We start from the raw sequence: 18,818 nt of genomic DNA, 5'->3' as shown, positions 1-18,818 counted from the left end.
ACATGAAGAAGGGATGAAAAGCCTATTTAATCAGTCATAGAGCATTGGATAAAAAGTTTTAACGTAGTGTAGGAAGTCCAAGGCACTTCCGCATGTAAAGGTAAAAGACTGGCAACCAAAGTATTGATTCTTCATTCTAACATGTATCAAACCGTGCCAAAGTTTAACCGAGTGAGACTGAGATGAAAGATACTCATATCAATCAACATACAAGAGCGAAGCAACGTTGCAGTTCCCCACATCTTCAACGGAAAGTGACGGCGCAAAGCGTAGACGGAACTGGTTCCGCGTCGCCGATCATTGGGTCTGCTGGTTGCACGGTCATCGCAACGGCAACTCGAGCCCAGGCGTTTAATGCAGGCAACTAGAGCTATGGCCTGCATAAAATACTTGTGATTCTCTTCCAAGCTCCTTTCGACCTTAGTACCCAGATCCTCACTTTCTCAACCACCATCAAAATGCCCGACTCGGTGACTCTATACACTTACTTCCGCTCATCCTGCTCAGCACGCCTCCGCATAGCGCTATACCTGAAGGGAATCCCATTTAACCCGGTGTTCGTCAACTTGCTAAAAGATGAACAATCCTCACCCGCTCACCGAGAAATCAACCCCTCCGGCACGGTCCCGGCACTCGTGATCGAGCGCGACTCCGCAGCCTCAGTGACAATCACGCAGTCTATGGCAGCTCTCGAATACCTCGACGAAGCTTTCCCAAACAAGGGACCTGCTCTTCTTCCCTCAGACCCAGAAGGTCGTGCTCTCGTCCGTACCCTGGCAGAAATTATCGGCTGCGACATCCAGCCTGTGACAAACCTCAGGATCCTCAAGCGGGTTGCTCCACTAGGCGCAGACCGGGCTGCTTGGTCGAAGGATCTCATTGAAGACGGACTACGCGCATACGAGACCATTGTTGCTCGCTCGGCCGGCAAGTTTAGCGTCGGAGACCAGATTACCACTGCGGATATTTGCCTGATTCCCGCCGCGTGGGGCGCCGAGAGGGTGGGTGTTGATCTGGCCGCGTTTCCGGTGATCAACAGGATCGTGCAGAATCTGGAGAAGGAAGAGGCGGTCCAGAAGGGACATTGGCAGACGCAGCCCGATACACCCGAGGAGCTTCGGGCGAAGAAGGAGTAAGCTAGTTTATCTGCATTACAGCTAGCGGATGGAGGTCTCATACAGTGAATACTTGGTCATGCCGGTCAATTAATAGCCGGCTCATGCGTGTCATTGCAATTATCTTAGGACTATGGAATGTGCAGAAATAGCAATTGCATCGAAATCATTTCATCAAAACATTTTTCCTTTCTACAGGGCAACGGGGGGCAGAATAGTACCGATGCAGTCACCGAAACCAACGTAGTTACCGTCGGAACCAGCCATGCCGCGCAGAATAACGGTGTCGCCGTCTTCAAGGAACATACGCTCCGAACCGTCGGCAAGCTTGAGAGGAGTCTTGCCGTTGGTCTGCTCGAGCAGACTGCCCTGGGTATTGGGCTCCGTGCCGGAGATGGTACCAGAGCCCAGCAGGTCGCCGGTCCGCAGGTTGCAACCGGTAATGGTGTGGTGAGCCACCATCTGAGGGAAAGAGTAGAGAAGGTTGCGCGCGTTGCTCTTGGAAATCACGGTGGGCTGGCCGCCCTTGTTGGTGATTTCGACCTCGAGAGGAATCTCGTAGGCGTTCTCGGCACGCTTCTCGCGCAGGTAAGGGAGGAGGGAATCGCGGTTGCCGGGCTCTAGGCCAGCAGCACGGAAGGGCTCAAGGGCATCGATCAATACGACCCAGGGAGTGATGGTAGTGCCGAAGTTCTTAGCGTTGAAGGGACCAAGAGGGACATACTCCCATGCTTGGATATCGCGGGCGGACCAGTCGTTCATGAGCACCAGACCAAAGATGTGGTCTTCAGCCTCCTCAATGGAGACGGGCTTGCCCAGGTCATTGGGAGTGCTGATGAAGGCGGCCAGCTCCAATTCGATATCCAGACGCTTGCACGGGGAGAAAATCGGCAACTTGGGGTTGGCAGCCGGGTTGGCAAGAATCTGGCCCTGAGGACGGTGCAGAGGGGTGCCAGAGGCCACAACGGATGAGGCACGGCCGTGATAAGCCACTGGAAGGTGCTTGTAGTTGGGCTGCAGGGCGTTCTCGGGTCCACGGAAGAGGACACCAACGTTGTAGGCGTGGTTCAGGCCGGCATAGAAATCGGTGTAGTCACCAATCTGCATGGGGACGTGGTTCTCAACCTTGGACAGAGGGACCAGAGCGGTCTTTTGGAGATCCGCATTGTCCTTGAGAATCTGCGGGAACTGGGTGTCGGCGCGGAAGACGTTCTGCAGGTACTCGCGCACCTGGCGGTGAACGGGGCGGCCCAGGGCAGCGAAGGCGTTCAGCGTAGGCTCATTGAAAACTCCAAGGTGCTGCTGGATCGCGGGCAATTGAGAAAAGCCGCCCGATGAGGCGAAGGCGTTCAAGTTCAACGCATATTCACCGATGGCAATGGCCGGCACGCGCGATGCGGAGGCAGAGATGATACCAAAGGGGATGTTGGCGAGGGAGAACGGCGAGTTCTTGGGGATTTGGAGCCAGGAAGCCATGATGAGGAGATGGTTGAAAGAAGGGAAAGAAAAAAGCAGCAAGCTCAGTTCGACCCCAACTTAACTGTTGACAGACACCTCTGCCCCTCGACGAGCCTTCCGTACGGCGGAATTAAACCGCTCCCCGCATCCAAGCGGGCGCGGAAAGAGAAGCGGGGATAATCGCGGATAACATGCGCAGTCCCGCCGTGACGTGAGCTTCATTTTTTGAGCTGCATTTCGGATGCTGGACCTCCCAGCCGAACAAATACAAAAGTGCAACGAGCTTCTGCTTCTTTCCTCAACCCAACCGCCATCATGCCCGTCACCAAATTCGCCCACCCGGACCCATACACTTACCAGACCGGCTTCGACTCGTATCACGAGTGAGTACCTGTAAAATGTGATGTAATTGTAAAACAGTTCATAGCTGACTGGGCTCAGGACCGAGGCTATCGAGGGTGCTCTGCCCATCGGTCAGAACTCCCCGCAAAAGGTGCCCTATGGCCTCTACGCCGAGAAGCTGTCTGGAACTGCCTTTACAGCACCCCGACATGAAAACAAGCAGACCTGGGTATACCGTGTGCTGCCCTCAGCTTCCCACGAGAACTTTAAGGCAGAAGATGCCGACTCCTACCACACGACTATGACCACGGAGACCCATAAGCTGCACCACATCCCCAATCAGCTTCGATGGAACCCATTCGATCTGGACGAGAAAGTGGACTGGGTCCACGGTCTGCACTTGATTGCCGGCTCGGGTGACCCGACCATGAAAACGGGCCTGGCTATCTTGCTTTATGCCGCCGGAAAGGATATGGGCAACGAGGCTTTCTATTCTGCCGATGGTGACTTCTTGATCGTCCCCCAGCACGGTGTGCTGGATATTCAGACCGAGCTCGGTCGTATTTTCCTGCGTCCCAATGAGATCTGCGTGATCCCTCGCGGTGTTCGGTAAGAGTTCACTTTATGCCAGACATATCTTTCATACTGATACTGTATAGCTACCGCGTGACCCTCCCCGATGGTCCCGTCCGGGGCTATATCTGCGAACTCTACCAGGGTCACTACCAGCTCCCCGAACTGGGTCCCATTGGCTCCAACTGCCTGGCCAATGCCCGCGACTTCCAAGCCCCAGTCGCCGCATTTGACGACGAAGAGCAGCCCGCCGAGTACAAGTTGTTCAGCAAATTTAACAACACGCTCTTCTCGGCGCGCCAGACTCACACTCCCTTCGACGTTGTCGCCTGGCATGGCAACTATTACCCGTACAAGTACGATCTGGGCCGATTCAACGTCATTGGATCCATCTCGTTCGACCACCCCGATCCCTCCATCTTCACTGTTCTGACCGGACCCTCGGACCATGTTGGCACTGCCATCGCCGACTTTGTCATCTTCCCGCCCCGCTGGCTGGTCGCCGAGAACACTTTCCGTCCTCCTTGGTATCACCGCAACACCATGTCGGAGTTTATGGGTCTGATCAGCGGTGATTACGACGCAAAAACTGGGGGTGGTTTCCAGCCTGCGGGTGCTAGTCTGCACAACGTGATGAGTGCACACGGTCCAGATTCGGCCGCATTCGAGGGTGCCAGTAATGCCGAGCTGAAGCCGGCCAAGGTCGGCGATGGAAGCATGGCCTTCATGTTCGAGAGGTATGTTAATACTCCTAAAATTCTTTTTCGAACTTACTGCTAACATCTGCATAGCTCTCTCATGGTTGGTGTTTCGGAGTGGGGCCTGAAGACCTGCGAAAAGGTCCAGGAAGAGTACAACGAGCACAGCTGGACACCGTTGAAGCGCCACTTTGTGAACCCCAACAAAAAGAACTAGGTCTATTGAGACCTTGAAAAGCAAAACTATGATATATATGTTTACTTAGCCAGTTTGCCAGAGCATTATTTTGACGATACCTGAGTTGATGGAAATGAGATACCTGAGTTGATGGAAATGAGAATGGTTTGAAATTTGATTAAGTATTGCAGCTTTGACTAGAACTCTTTATGAAACGCTATGTAAACAACCTTGGAAGTTTTCCAAAGACCAAAACCGTCCCAGCCCCAAAATTCACCCCTCGAATTCCTTCCTCATCGCCTCCTTCACAATCGCCCCGCACATCTTCGCATACGGATTGGTCTGCACAGCAAGCTGCTGTGCGACTTTGTTTCCATATCTACCACCAAGGAAGAAGTCGTGACTTGCCATCTCCTCGAGCTGGTTTGCGCTGAGCCCACGCAGACGCTCCGGGCCAACTGCTTCACCACTCTCTTGTCCAGCTTGGTCTTTCTTCACACGCGCTGCCTTGAGCAATAGATATCCGCGGTGTGTATGCGCATCTGCCAGCAGCCGTGCTTGGACCGAGGACATAGGATCAGCGGGGGAAGCGGGTGTAGCGAGGGTGATTGCTTGGCCCAGGTCTGCTAAGATCCGGGAGGATAAAGAGGCAGCTTCTGGGGAAAAGAGTGCATCGTCTGCGGTGGCTTCTGAGACGTGGGGATTGTTCTGGGAAGGGGTTTCATTGTATTGAATATCGACTAGTAGGCGTAATGCCTGGGCGCGGTTTGTGTATGCGGATGGATAGGTCGGATATTGGTTGAGGAGAGAGTCGAACTCGTCCAAAGCCGATTTTATGTTCTCCCGGCTTGGGGTCTCGTTGGTTTGTAGCTTGCGGACTATCTCTGCCTCGCGTTGCTTGAGCGTAGTGAGATCTGCTTGCGAGATGTTCACTTTCGCGGGCCATGAAGGAAGTGAAGCGTCGACCGTGATGCCGGAGGAGGGAGAAGACTCGGCATCGAAGAGCGCTTGAAGCACCGCAGCGTCGTTGGATGTCAGCGACGGACGTGCCGGTGTGATGCTTGTCATGATGATATGTCGTTTAGGGCCTGAAGTTGGATATCTTTGACAAGGTTCGACGAGATGCGCAGTATGAGAAAGCAATATATTCTCTCTGAGCAAGACGAGTAAGAATAATAGGCAAGATGAGACTTGATCGTTAAACCGAAAAGCAGATGATATCAAAGGTTGAAGCGGCCCGGCTGTTGGCGGATATTTCCGGATACACCAGGATGCGGAGGCAACCGCAGGGTTTCAGTGAACTCCAAGGCAGCGCGGTTGACGACGAATGAACAGCAAAATTATCCGTTAGCGGCAGTTTAATCAAGATTCTCTGACTGGTTGGATATTATAAATTCTATCTCGTGGCGCCTTTTATATCAACCGCCGTCCTGGACCATCCCACATACTTTTTTCTATATTTCTCAAGTTTAGATATCTACGACTTGAAAAAAAGGAACACAGAGTCGAACCAAACTCAAGTCAAACACCAAAATGGCTCCCTCTGCTATCTCTACCAGCCCTCCCCCCCTCCAACGGGGCATCCTCCCTCGCTAGCTACCGTGGCTACGACCATGTCCACTGGTACGTCGGCAACGCCAAGCAAGCTGCAAGCTTCTACATCACCCGCATGGGCTTCAAGCGCATCGCCTACCGTGGCCTCGAGACTGGCAGCCGCCACCTCTGCTCCCATGTCATCCGTAACGGCGACATCACATTCATCCTGACCTCGCCCCTGCGCTCTCAGGACCAGAACGACCGGTTCACTCCCGAGGAGCAAGCCGAGCTGCGTGAGATTCACCACCACATCGAGAAGCACGGTGATGCCGTCAAGGATGTCTCTTTCGAGGTTGACGATGTCGACGCTGTTTTCAACGCCGCGGTGAAGAACGGCGGAAAGGCCGTATCTGAGCCTAAGATCCTCGAGGACAAGGATGGCCATGTCAAGGTTGCCACCATCCAGACTTATGGCGAGACTACCCACACCCTCATTGAGCGCAGCCAGTACCAGGGTGCCTTTTTGCCTGGTTACCGTCTCGAGTCTGGTGCTGAGGACCCTATCGCGAAGATTTTGCCTCCTGTTCAACTGAAGCATATCGATCACTGCGTTGGTAACCAGGATTGGAATGAGATGGACAAGATCTGTGAATAGTGAGTTCTTTCAATTCTCAGCCACGTGGATGATTATCGCTAACATGTCTCTAGCTACGAGAAGGCACTTGGCTTCCACCGCTTTTGGTCGGTTGACGACAGCCAGATTTGCACGTAAGTCAACCACTTCTACAAAATACAGAGCAACGTCGTGCTGATCTTTTTTTAGTGAATTCTCTGCCTTGAAGAGTATTGTCATGGCATCGCCCAACGAGCTCGTCAAGATGCCCATCAATGAGCCTGCCAAGGGCAAGAAGCAATCCCAGATCGAGGAGTACGTGGACTTCTACAACGGTGCCGGTGTCCAGCACATCGCTCTCCGGACCGACGACATTATCCGCGATATCACCAACTTGAAGGCTCGCGGAGTCGAGTTCATCAAGGTCCCCGAGACATACTACACCGACATGAAGGCTCGCCTGAAGCAGTCTAGCTTGGTGCTGAAGGAAGACTTTGAAACCATTAAGAGCTTGGATATTCTTATTGACTTTGACGAGGGCGGCTACCTCCTTCAGCTGTTCACCAAGGTAAGTCGAATTTATAACCATTTTCTAACTTTCTGCTAACGTGTGACATAGCATATGATGGATCGCCCCACGGTGTTCATTGAGATCATCCAGCGACACAACTTCGAGGGCTTTGGTGCTGGAAACTTCAAGTCCCTCTTCGAAGCTATTGAGCGAGAGCAGGAGCTGCGTGGCAATCTCGTTTGATGGGGACGGTTGTTCAACTAAAATGATACCTGGGCTGCATTTTCATTAGCGATTTCTACTGCACATTATCATTAATCTGATCATAGGTGTTGCACTCATCTCATTTTACATCTAGATCCAACGTAGCTTTCTAAAGTGTACTCAGGCTCTAATTTGTAACATCTAGCCCGTTATAATCCCCACAGTGACAGGAATACACACAACGAAGCATGAAATTATCTTATATTGCTAGTCATTTAGTTTTAAAATGCACTGTTCACATTGGGCGGATCATAAATTGAGACTTTGAGAGCCGGCGACCCGCACAGATTATATAGAATCTTCATAAAGCTATGCCAATATGCCATGCAAACCCTACAACATCGACACGATTACCACTTGATGCAATAACGCAAGAATACCATGTCCCACATGCATAAGAACCTATTTCCAGCGTCCAAAACGCTGCTCTACTTCTTTTTCGAGCTCGACCCACCAGGAGGAATCCCTCCTCTTCTTTTGTACTTCCGAGGATCTATGCACCATTATTATCAGCCAAACACAGCAAGGAGAAGGCAAACCTACCTTTGCGGCTCATGAGAGCTCGGTTGCGAGTTCCCTTTCCACCTTCCCAGAACCCACTGCCAGCCTTTCCTACGAGTACTGCTTTGCAGATTCCGCAGTTCTCTGGCCTGTAGATTTGTTCGCGAGAGCAGAAACCACTATTCAGCGTTAGAATGACTTCTAGGTCTTCGGGAGTGATGAGCGTACCAGATCATGCGATTTGCGTGCTCGTTGGGATGATCGGTTTCGGCATCGTGGCATCTAGAATTAATCGTTAGAATGTCGTGCCTAGGTATCATGCAGTCAAATGTCTGGGCCTGAACACATACTTGTCACACGGAGAAACCTTTGCACAGCAGCTGAATCTGTTGGATGTCAGTATGCCATAAACGGTAGTATAATTCCATGAGTCTTGATATCATACCTGAACCAACGGTAACTCTTTCCATAATGCTGGCAACGGCCGCGACGAGGAAGCTCTTGGCCCGCAACGATACCGAGGACCTCCTTGGGCTACAAGGTGATTAGTATTGTCCAGAAGGACTCGATGGTGATCACTAACCTTCTTCTTCAAAGGAAGAGCACGAGAAGAAACTGAACAAAAAGAATAAACATTTTGACAACATAAAAATAGTTGGGGTACGACTCACTTGCGGCGCTGCTCACAACCAAAAACTTCACTTCGGGGATTTTGAAAACTACAATTCCAATCAGTAATGCGCAGTGAAATAGGAATTGTAAGCCATACCCATCTTGCGGTGACAATGACGGCAAATCGCCATGGCGCTTTCTCCGCGGACCGCAGATACTCCAGGCATGGGATGGACAGTCGAGCACTCGGAACAAGTTGGAAGGAAATTACTTTTGAAGTCAGTAAGACGTTCCGGAAAGTGGCAATATGGAAATGCTCACCTGGGAATAAGGTCCACAATAGTACATCTTTCCAAGTCCAGATATCCAGCTCGGTTGGCATGAGAATGCATCATCTGTCTGCGGAAGCCTGCAAAGAAGAAGAATAAGTTAGGTGATTCCAGGAATGCAAGCAAGTTTTGTGACCCACCGATGGTCATGGTATTGGCACACTTCCTGCACGATTCAATCTTCGGCGATGCCTTCGGATCCTGAATCTGGGGGACATTCTTGATGTCCACCGTCTGCTTGCACCGCTCACACTTGATTGTGATAGCAAGGTGAACCAATTCGAGCAGTTCAATTCCATACAGTTCCAAGAACGGGAATGAAAGGGCAACGCCTCGGCCGGGTGTATCATCCGCGGCTGAGGGAACAGGCGCACCGCCTTCGCTCTCATCCTCGCCCTCGCCCTCGCCCTCGTCTGAGAACTCCTCGTCGTAGCTGGACTCATCGGTGATATCACTATCGCTGTTTGGATCGGGAACAGACCACTCTGGTGGACGGGGGATAACATGCAAATGGGGCTTGTCTCCGTTTGCTTCGAGAGGGATACCGTCTGCCAGTTCCGGCGCAGATGAGTCCACGTCAGCTGGGATATGCTCATGCTGAGAGAGTTCGGCAACTTCTGGCAACGGCGTCTTGGCGAAGTTGTGCATATTGCTGGCGAAGTAGTTGACCTGAGAGACGAGGGTCGTTTGAGAGTTCTTTTCAACCCACTGAGCAAATCCCGATTCCACGGATCTTGCCTCGGGGCTGTCGTTTGCTTGAATCTCAATTGAACTAAGCTCAAGTGGATAGAGTTGAGGGATCAGAAGCTTCACAGTCTTGATGGTTTGAAGCGATCTAGGCAAACGGTCCACTTTATTAGGCTGAATTGGAACGATCCAAGATGTCTCCGTTCGCTTTTGGAAGAATGGCAGTCTTCCAAGACGAGCTTCAAGCTGCTTCGTCTCCATTGATCTTCGCTTCTCGGCTTGGTTCTTTTCTGCAGCCGTGTGGACTTTTGTCGCAACCGGTGCCTTTGGCACGGGAGCTGGAACTGGAGCAGGAGCAACATAATCGGTTGCTTGCGCGGTGGACTGGGACAATCCACGCTGACCCGAGTCTGTCAATTGAGGCTTGTGCTCCTTCGTAGCAGTTGGATTACCCAGGTTGGCGACAAATTTGAGTCTTGGGCCTCTTTCAAGTGTAGTCAACAGGCGTTCGAGCTGCTTGTCCAGACCGTTCATCCAACTGAGCAGAGTTCCTTGACCATTCGTTCTCAATGTAAAATCAACAATATCATCGAACCCCCGGCCGACATTTGCCCGGTACGCCGGTTCCATTTCGGCATTCGTCACAGAAAGCGAGGGCCGTCCGGTACCGGGATACGTCACAGGCACGTGAAGGACGCATTGCAGCTTGTCCAATTCAAACGGAAAGTCGGGATCAGACGGAGCCATTCCAAATGACAGAGTTACCCCCTTGTCATCTGTCTTCTCATCTGGACGGAAGCGACGCCTCAACTGATTGATTTGGAACTCCCTCGGGTCTTTTTGCTCTGTCTTGGATACAGGCCGTTGAGGCAGAGCGACTGCATGGGAGCGTGCTTGGTTGCTGATACTCAAATCCTGCACACCAGCCGTTAGATAAGGGCCTGGATTTTGAGCACCGTCGGCCGATGACTGGGGGCTAGACTGCTGGTTAGGCTGTCTCGCCTTTTGATCGGCAGTGGAGACGTCGTGGATGTATGGACAATCCGCGCCCACACGGCAGCCTATACGCGTGTCAGTTCCAGACTACAACATCTATCCGAAGTCATTTGGTAAAACAATAAATGTAAACAATCCCGTAGCCCGGCCCCAGCTGGAAAACACGACATCATATCCATAGGAATGGGATGCATGCCACCTGAAGAAATCCGTACTCAAAAAACAAGTGTATATTTCAATCAAATACACGGCCCAGGCAAAGGTCACCCACCCTCAAGACTGAAACGGCAGGAACTCAACGCAATAACGTACCCTTCTTGGTCGTGAAATATCGACATTTGCCCCGTTTCCTGGATGATTGGCGGGGGCCGCTGGACACTTGCATGGATGCAACGCCATGGGGAGTAGCTGGGGCTGCCAACTCATCAGTTGAAGCAGGTGGCTGCTCAGTCCCTGTTACAAAGTTTTGACGTGAGCGTGTGATCAAAAAGGTTGCGGGCCGTTGTGCCCGCTCCGGACAAAATCAGGCCAGTCCCTGGGCAGCCTAAGCACCCTGTGGAAAACGAGTGGTGAGGGCGCTTCCGGGCACACGATACAACGGCCCAGTCGCGACTGGGCTCGTAGACATTTCCCAGGGAAAGGTCGTCCACGCCCATGAGTGTCGGCCCAATAGAACCAGGACTGGACTTACGATGGACCTGGGGCTCTGGACCCGCAGAGCTGTCAACTGATCCGTTCTCCATGCTGACAAGTCTGGTTGGAGGGTGAAGATGGGGGCGAAGGCTCAGCGTTGCGTTTGTGCCAACGCAGAGATCGGGTGACCAGGGATCGACAGGACCAGATCTGCAGCTGCGAAGTCGCGATGCGCGATAAAACCCGGGAAGCCGGGTTGGGTTAGTGTATTAGGAACAGGGGTTCCCAGGCTCGTGCAGGCCTGAACTTGGCTCTATACAAACTTGTCTATATAGACAAAGTTTGGTGGTGCCAAGACTCCGGCGAATTTGGTGATCTCACCGCGGGGTTTCGTGATTCAATCTGACTCATTCCCGCAAATCCGAATCTGCCAAATTCGCAACGCTTCTTTCTGGACTACTGCAATGACAGAAATGAATCACGGGTGACTCATGATGGTGGGTGTCTCACATGAGACGAATTCTTCTCAGACGTGGATTTATTATGTATCTAGGTAACCCCGTGCACGTCAAAAGTTGACAGTCTCTAGCCACACCACGCATCTGCCACTTCGATTTTACTCTTAGCTTATCATTGGTATCTAAAAAAGTAAACTTTCCCTATGCACAACACCGTTCGGGCGACTTTCCCCCGAAGCATGAACCTCGCACATCATGACTATAACAGAAATACAGCCAACGCAGTCTTATCACGCGAAATCCACGTACAGGCGGTCAAGCCGCGGAGAAGATGAGGGGCCGGCTTCCAGAACTCCGACCGCATGCGCGCTAAGGCCGCGGGGATGTCTTTAGCCCCGCGATGCAACATACTATAGTTCAAACCAGCACGAAGGCAACTAAATGTCTCGGTGAACAGGTGTTTGTAGTCAGGTGTGTTCATGCAGGGACAGCATTGTCAAGGTCAGAACATCCAGCACCAGCTACTTTCTTTGTCTCGAAAGCAATTCAAAGTATATGACTCCAGCGGAAGCACCGAGAAAGTCCACGAGTCCAGGGTACATCATCGAGTCAACCCGCGCAAACGGATGAGGGATTGCTCACCAACATACTCTGCTAACCCGTGTGGATCCAAGAATCACACCGAACCTAGGAGGTAATGGTTCTGCGTAGAGTTCAAACAACACCGGGATAGGATATTTCGGATCCGATTCAGGTAATATTCCTGGCTGGCCTCGAGGTCACACACCCACCTCCTCGGTAGAAGTACACAGTATACCCTGTTCGTGGCGTTGATAAACTCTGCTAGATGCATTGGGCGCTCATAGCCGTAAAAAAAGCCCCGGCATTCTCCAACGGTCGCAAGGTCTCGGCACCGTTACATACATTCCTATTGCCCTTACTACCTTGTTATTCCATGTAATGTGAAAGAAGGCGCCAAGTGTGCATGGTGTGCATACCCAGTCTCTTCACGGTATAGAAACCTCGGTGTATACGATATACAAGTCCGCGTCCAGGCGGTAACAAACCCCACCGTAATACACGTCGGGGATAAACGGTACCGTACGTTTACGTACACCCGTACGGACAACCGGCGATTACCAGATTCGGCCAAACGCTAGTCCATAAGCAGATTAGGTTCAATGTACCTCGGCCTTCCAGAAGCTTTCCTAGAAAGCTTCTGGAAGCCTTGTGATGCTTCAGGACCATGGAGATGGCCCTCACCGACCGCTTCTGGCAAGAAATAATATAAGAAGCTTCCGGTCCGGCATATGCATTCGGATTCGCCTATTCCAGCTCCCATACATCGAGTCCAGCTGATAGATACCATCCACATGAAAATGGACGTTCTCCGCTCCGAGCCCGCTCTTTTTCAACCGTGATTCGTCGGAGGACAGCGCTCCCGACTCCAACGCACGTGAGACGAGACCCACGGATCCCAGATGTTGGCGGGACCAATCACGCGTCGTGTAATGCCTCTGCTGCTCCCGGGGTTTACTTACGCTTGATACGCGACTCTTGTGTCTTGCGTAGACCTTAGTCCCTGAGACGCTATGGGATCGGGATTAGGCTGCCATTCCCGAGTTGGGCATGACTTTTCGGCATCCCACACTATCAGGGTATCGGCATTGGTGCCGGACGGGTGGAGCTGCGTGTCTAGACACGTTCGGGCTTTTCGGTCCATGGTAGTTTCGAATTGCTTTGGCTCACCGTTCAAACGTCGGAACCGGACGCGTCTCGAGACCGAAATGGTCACCGATGAAGAAATCCGTCCTGAAGAAACAAGGCAAGGCGTACAGAGGTTTCGGCGAAGTTCCTCCGGGCGTGCGTGAACAGGTCTGAGCTGATAGACCTGAATTGGAAGGCGCATCGATCGTGGTTGGCCGATCAGTGCATATTGTAGTGGAGGATCGAGATTCCACCTTGAGGAAAATAATCCAGCAGCTGCAGACAAATGCAAGGGCATTCGACAGGTGCCGAGTGTACGATCTCGATGTGATGAGCTCCAATTCATTGGATGTGAGATGAGGTTCTACTCCTGACCTGCATCGTCGAGCTGCTTCAGATGCATTGAACTCGGCATCAAGATGCCTTCCATGGCTGCATCGGCATGCCGAATCTCACAGAGCCCATTCGATCACAGCAGCCAACAAAAAATCAGCTTCAGTGTTTCAAAGCCCACTTTCCGAGACTCCCGTCAGTCATATCCCTCACTTGCAACATTCTCATTATGACGGGCTGCCACACCACTCCATAAAGAGTAGAGCGCCATAAGGCGAGTCAAATACCCAAGTTATGGGGAAACGATTCAGTACCGGTGAGACGGACCAGTCAAAAAAGTGAGGCCTTTGCACGAATCACCGGCGACCCTGGTTTGCGGTCGTCCCACCGTGATCTCCACCGTCTTGGCCCAGGTGAGATCGAGCACCACAACGTCTCGGGTCGGGGCAAATTGTCTCGAAGCGGTTTAGAGGAGATTCAAGGAGTCTGGAGGTGGCTGGATTGTGGCCAAAATGGACGGGCCGGAGGTAAATATAGTAGGCGGGGGTGCACTTCACTTTTCACGTCACTTGACCGCGCCACACGAATATCGACTTTCGGCTCATCAAAATTCAGGCCTCCTTTCTACCAAGACGAAACACCCATATTCGAGTCTGCAGGGCCCTGGATCTCAATTCTCTAGCCGTGAAAGCTTTTTCTGCAGGCCCCACGAGGAGTCGGGCACGGTCGGGAAAATAGCCAGTCAGGGAGCTTGAACTGGAGAAGAGCAGAAATCGGGCGTTTTAGGAACGGTCCTGGGGTTGTAACGTCGGTTCCACTTCGGGCTCAACTGATCCGCCCGAAAGAAGGAACCTCTGTAGGCTACCGATACGTCATTGGGCGAGGAGAGCCCCCTTATGTATTGTTCGGCTCCGGGGAGAGTTGAATTAGGGTAACTCCTGGTTCATTGCAACCCAATCGGGTGCAATAATACACGAACCCAAATGGATATCTACAGTATGTACAACTCCGTACCTTGGTGCAAAGACGATGGATCACTTTATTTCCGAAGTCATGTGCCTCTGGTGCCGTCCACATGACCTAGGTCGAATGACATCAATCTCATCTATTTGCTATAGAGTGTTTCGTAGCCGAGTCCCTAGCTTCCTTGTATCATCGATCTGTCTCAAATCCCGAGGAGGCTGTAACTGAACCTTAAAACCAACTTCGCATCATGATGAAAACATGCATAATGTCATGATGAGGCTAACCGGGGCTTCACTCCCTCACTTCCGGAGTCTAGACCGCGTTCACGGCATCCGTGGCCAACCTTGTCGAGCATATGTACCTCAACACCGTAGGCTATAGGGTGCCGACCTGCCCCCAGCACCAAAGGACTGAGCGCTTATCTCGTCGAGTCGCAGCCGAGCCACCACCACCATCTCCCAGGGCCCCGGGAGCTTGGGCGCAGAGCTAAGGTAAAGCAAGATGTCATGGATCGCATGTGAAGCGAACAGTGCGGGTAAGCTCAACAGGTCGGGGGCTGGATCTGGGTCTGGTATCTTGAATCTCGATTCTCGGCTCCGCGGACGGTACTTTTGGCCTCGTCCACGGCCTTGCACCATCCCGTCCCCCGTCCACCCCGTTTCCCTTCATCCTTTTATCGACCACCTGACACCCCCTCCGCCCTGGAAGATCTTCGGTATCCATTCTGTTGGGACTGGGCGCGCTGCTCGACACCCACCTAGGCAGGTGGTAGTTTCATCTCTAGATAGGGCGTTTGATATATTTGAATCATGTACACAACGTACCACGAGGTATCATATCTCCCAATTCTCACCCTGCCATACCATAAAACCCCGATGACCCATGACCCAATTCCGCACGATGAAAGCTTTCCCTTAGCAACTTCCATGTATAGAATAGGCACTCGCATGCTACGTAGAATATCCATGGATTAACCGACTACCATTCTATTCACGTATCACCCCCCTTCTGACGTGTCAGCGCCACCAAAGCCTCCCAACCGCCTGAATTTCCACATGATAGTTAGCTGGCGTCGGTATCGCAGGGATGCGAGCTTTCGGGAAACCTTTAACGGACCTCTAGAGATGCCCGTGCTTCCACCTCCAGAGAGTTGAATGTTCTGCATAAGCAGCCATCTTCCCCCTCCCTTCAGACATCCAGACCGCCAATTGAGAAATGCATGGCGTCAGCCATGCATTGTAAGAATTGATCGATTTCTACTGAAGAATGATACGAAGTGCATGAGAGGGCTTGCTTTTAGTGATGTTCATTCCAGGTTTTTTGAACTTTGAATTTTGCGCTCGAAGCGTGAGTAGCGTAGCGTACAGGGGAGAGCAAGTCGCGCCCGAGGGCGACCAAAACAGGACAGGATGTGCCGTGGTATCTGGTATCGAAAGCAAGAAGAAAAAAATAATAGAAACCGTGCCCAGGTAATAAACGGAGTTTGAAATGCTAGCGTGTTTTCTGCAGTCCAAATGGACAGGCAGTGGCAAGGTAGCGCTGATGATAACGGGGGATGTTTTTTTTGATGGGGAAAAAGTTCGTGGTCATGAAAACAAAACCAGTGGAGAAAATCTCTTCGAAGATATGGATTTAGTCCGTGTTTTCATAAACCATTTGACTGCCCGAAAGTGGAAAAAAGAGAAGACGTTGGGTTATTGAAGCTGTACATGAATATTAAGGTCGTAAGGGACAGAACCTCTCGAGGCAGGTGGTTCAGAAAGATCCAGACAGGCACAACACCCAGTGAATGCGGCATCGGGAAAACACCCTCAAAGACCCCCGGAACCGCCGAAAACCCAAATCAAATCCTCAAGTGCGCCTAAATGCAATGCATGGTATGATCATAATCGTTGCGTGTCGGAAAGATGAAGAAGTGAATCGCTGTTGCGAGACATCAAGAAGAAGCGGGAGGTCGCTGATTACCATCCCTTAACGTGGTACTCCCAAGGGCCGTAGTCGGTTGCATAATTGGTCCATGAGCCGTTCTTGGAGAGATCCTTATCCCGAGCCTGGTTGCCGACATTCGCGTCTCCTGAAGTGGATGGACCGGCTCCTGGAGCCCGGTGCGGTCCTTTGGGATATTCTTGGAGGTTTTTCATGTCGTGAGCAGTGTGACGCCGTTTCAAAAACGCATTGGCGGTGGCGCTCTTCTGCTGGCGCTCCCAAAGGAGGTGTCGACGCAGAGACTCGGTTAACTCGGTCGCAAGCATGTTGCGACGGGTGGTACGCGGCGAATGGGCGACTGACTGCGGCGGTGGCGATTTCATAGTGATGGGCTTTGATCGGGGAACACCAGGGCCACGCATGGTCAGGTTCTCATCGTCCTTCTCTGAAGGCGAAGCAGGAATGGAAGGTCCGTTGGGTGATGTTAAACGTGACCGTTGCAGTGCGGGACTGGACCGGAACGTATTGCCTCCCATCTTACCAGGCTGGTGCATCATCATGGTGAGAAGCGATCGCCTCGACACCAGATTGGGGCGGGAATCCACCCGCTGGAACATCTCCGGTCGCTCGTCCACGCTTGATTTGCCGCTCTCTGTCACGGAGTCCTCCCAATCGGAATCTTCGTCGTCTTCGATAGCGCTCTCTGAGACGTCGTCATCGGTCTCAATGGCGTCCTCATCGGCAACAAGGGGGCTTTTGGGAGGTCGGATGGTCTGAACGTGATCGCTGAAAGAGGCGACTTTCTTGGACGAGCTCGGGTTGCTGCCAGTCGGCCTCAAAGATCCACCGCCGGTCGTAATCTCCTGAGGTACGGTCGCATTGATGCGCTCTTCGAATGAGCTCTCGTCATCTTCCCCAGAAGATCCACCTAGTGTAAACATGCCTCCTTTCTTTTTAAGAGGTGAGGGTTTCAGTTGGGGAGTTTCACGGGAGGGACTCGGTTCCGCGGCCAGTCTAGGTTGCGACCGGAAGGAGGAGGAGATAATGGATGGTGAGAAGCCGCGAACGACGCTCGGCGACTTGATCAATTCAGGTCTGCTAGGAAGGACTCCGGAAGAGGATACACTGGTATCGGAGGCGTTGACCTGGGCCGAATCGCTCTCATTGCCTTCGGGGGCGGTAGTCGAGCATGACTCGGTCGATTCGCGAGGACGGCAGACCGGGCGAGGGAAGATCGGAACCTGTCTGGCCGTTGAAACCGAGGGAGGAGTAGGAGTCGGGGTGGACGGCCGGGGAGTAATGTCGACAACAGGAGCGGCGGGTTCGACCATGGGGGCCAGCGGCTCCAAGTTCTTCCTCTCTTTGATATTGAGGACCATTCGCTCTAGGTCCAACGAGGTGATGTGCTTCTCCTTGCCACGACCTAGGCTGGCTAGTGAGTCCTCACGGACCACGGCCGGTCGGTAATCCGAGAACCGGGGACGTTTGATGTGAGCTTCGATGCGTTCGGCTTGGTCGGACGCGGCCGACTCGACACTTGCGGAGAGCTCCGGCAGATCACCGGCCTCCGAGCGCAGCTTGGGAAGAACTGATGCTTCGTTGGACTTCTCGGGTTCAACACAGAAGGTCTCGCGGGTCCACAGACGCCAACTCAAGTTCTCGAGGCGACGTCCCTGATCCATGTAGTCGGCACATTTCGAAAATACTAAAAATTTCGTTAGCCCGGATATACATTGACAGGCCGGCAAGGGCCAAGGGAACTTACCCATCCACATGCCATGGAGACTCTGTGCATTCGCAGTATCCACCTTGTGAATATTATCTGCATCCACCGTCAAAACCGGTGTGGTCAACGGCATAATAGCGGCGCCACAGTTACGATTGTGGTCGTCGGTGCGAACAGAAGTATTAATAATGGTGTTCCGGGGTCGCCGTCTTCCCCGAGAGTGGTCGTACGGCGGTTGAAAGGGGAAGGAAAAGGTTCTCGAAGGATCTGCGGTTTGAGAGAAGAGCCTTGAAAACTCGAGTATGGGCAGTGTAGTATGCTGCAAAGTCGATCAAGTCTAGAATTCAGCACCTGGACTGCAATCGAATGTTGTTGCAGAGAATCCAGCCGGTAGTAGCGAGTGAAAGCGAGGACGGGGAGTCCGAAAGAACGAGAGAAGTCGACTTTGGCGGTCGAGAATTCGTCAACTTTCCGTCAGGGCGCCACCGAAGTCGGATGCGGAGACGGATTAGGCGGGCGGGGGAGTATGGGCCGCACGAAGCGCGTTGGGAACGAAATTGGCGCGTTTCCTGCGTTTCCTGTGTTTCCGGAAGTTGGGATGGCGGAGGGGGTGAAGAGATTGACAGGAAGGAGAAGAAGGAGTTGGGGAAGTGCAA

General features: G+C 52.4%; 7 protein-coding genes across 7 annotated transcripts; 3 read left to right on the top strand and 4 right to left on the bottom strand.

Moving 5' to 3' along the window:
- Positions 1-458: 458 nt before the first annotated feature.
- On the top strand, positions 459-1,136 carry maiA (maleylacetoacetate isomerase MaiA; the record flags this gene model as incomplete). The annotated part of the gene is made up of 1 exon (XM_058449559.1): positions 459-1,136. The coding sequence occupies one exon, from the start codon at positions 459-461 to the stop codon at positions 1,134-1,136; it is 678 nt and encodes a 225-aa protein (XP_058311903.1).
- A 171-nt stretch (positions 1,137-1,307) lies between these two features.
- fahA (fumarylacetoacetate hydrolase FahA) lies at positions 1,308-2,591 on the bottom strand (the record flags this gene model as incomplete). The annotated part of the gene is made up of 1 exon (XM_058449558.1): positions 1,308-2,591. One exon carries the CDS (start codon positions 2,589-2,591, stop codon positions 1,308-1,310), a length of 1,284 nt encoding a protein of 427 aa, XP_058311902.1.
- A 297-nt stretch (positions 2,592-2,888) lies between these two features.
- Positions 2,889-4,403, top strand: hmgA (putative homogentisate 1,2-dioxygenase (HmgA); the record flags this gene model as incomplete). The annotated part of the gene is made up of 4 exons (XM_058449557.1): positions 2,889-2,956; positions 3,015-3,524; positions 3,575-4,225; positions 4,280-4,403. The coding sequence occupies 4 exons, from the start codon at positions 2,889-2,891 to the stop codon at positions 4,401-4,403; spliced, it is 1,353 nt and encodes a 450-aa protein (XP_058311901.1).
- A 234-nt stretch (positions 4,404-4,637) lies between these two features.
- hmgX lies at positions 4,638-5,432 on the bottom strand (the record flags this gene model as incomplete). Its single annotated transcript, XM_058449556.1, has 1 exon — positions 4,638-5,432. One exon carries the CDS (start codon positions 5,430-5,432, stop codon positions 4,638-4,640), a length of 795 nt encoding a protein of 264 aa, XP_058311900.1.
- Positions 5,433-5,578: 146 nt separating this feature from the next.
- N7498_002493 (4-hydroxyphenylpyruvate dioxygenase family protein) lies at positions 5,579-7,267 on the top strand (the record flags this gene model as incomplete). Its single annotated transcript, XM_058449555.1, has 5 exons — positions 5,579-5,660; positions 5,924-6,554; positions 6,609-6,668; positions 6,724-7,081; positions 7,133-7,267. 5 exons carry the CDS (start codon positions 5,579-5,581, stop codon positions 7,265-7,267), a joined length of 1,266 nt encoding a protein of 421 aa, XP_058311899.1.
- A 449-nt stretch (positions 7,268-7,716) lies between these two features.
- On the bottom strand, positions 7,717-11,156 carry N7498_002492 (CHY zinc finger protein; the record flags this gene model as incomplete). The annotated part of the gene is made up of 10 exons (XM_058449554.1): positions 7,717-7,781; positions 7,832-7,968; positions 8,018-8,071; positions 8,140-8,175; positions 8,235-8,323; positions 8,373-8,404; positions 8,461-8,508; positions 8,559-8,671; positions 8,723-10,478; positions 11,105-11,156. 10 exons carry the CDS (start codon positions 11,154-11,156, stop codon positions 7,717-7,719), a joined length of 2,382 nt encoding a protein of 793 aa, XP_058311898.1.
- Positions 11,157-16,471: 5,315 nt separating this feature from the next.
- Positions 16,472-18,295, bottom strand: N7498_002491 (uncharacterized protein; the record flags this gene model as incomplete). Its single annotated transcript, XM_058449553.1, has 2 exons — positions 16,472-18,141; positions 18,202-18,295. 2 exons carry the CDS (start codon positions 18,293-18,295, stop codon positions 16,472-16,474), a joined length of 1,764 nt encoding a protein of 587 aa, XP_058311897.1.
- Between the last annotated feature and the right edge of the window lie 523 nt (positions 18,296-18,818).

The sequence above is a fragment of the Penicillium cinerascens genome, assembly GCF_028974065.1.
Source record: "Penicillium cinerascens strain IBT 15544 chromosome Unknown contig_1_segment0_segment0, whole genome shotgun sequence".
NCBI lineage: Eukaryota > Fungi > Ascomycota > Eurotiomycetes > Eurotiales > Aspergillaceae > Penicillium > Penicillium cinerascens.
Note: the sequence above shows the minus strand (reverse complement) of the source record. Positions and strands in the feature narration are given on the sequence as shown.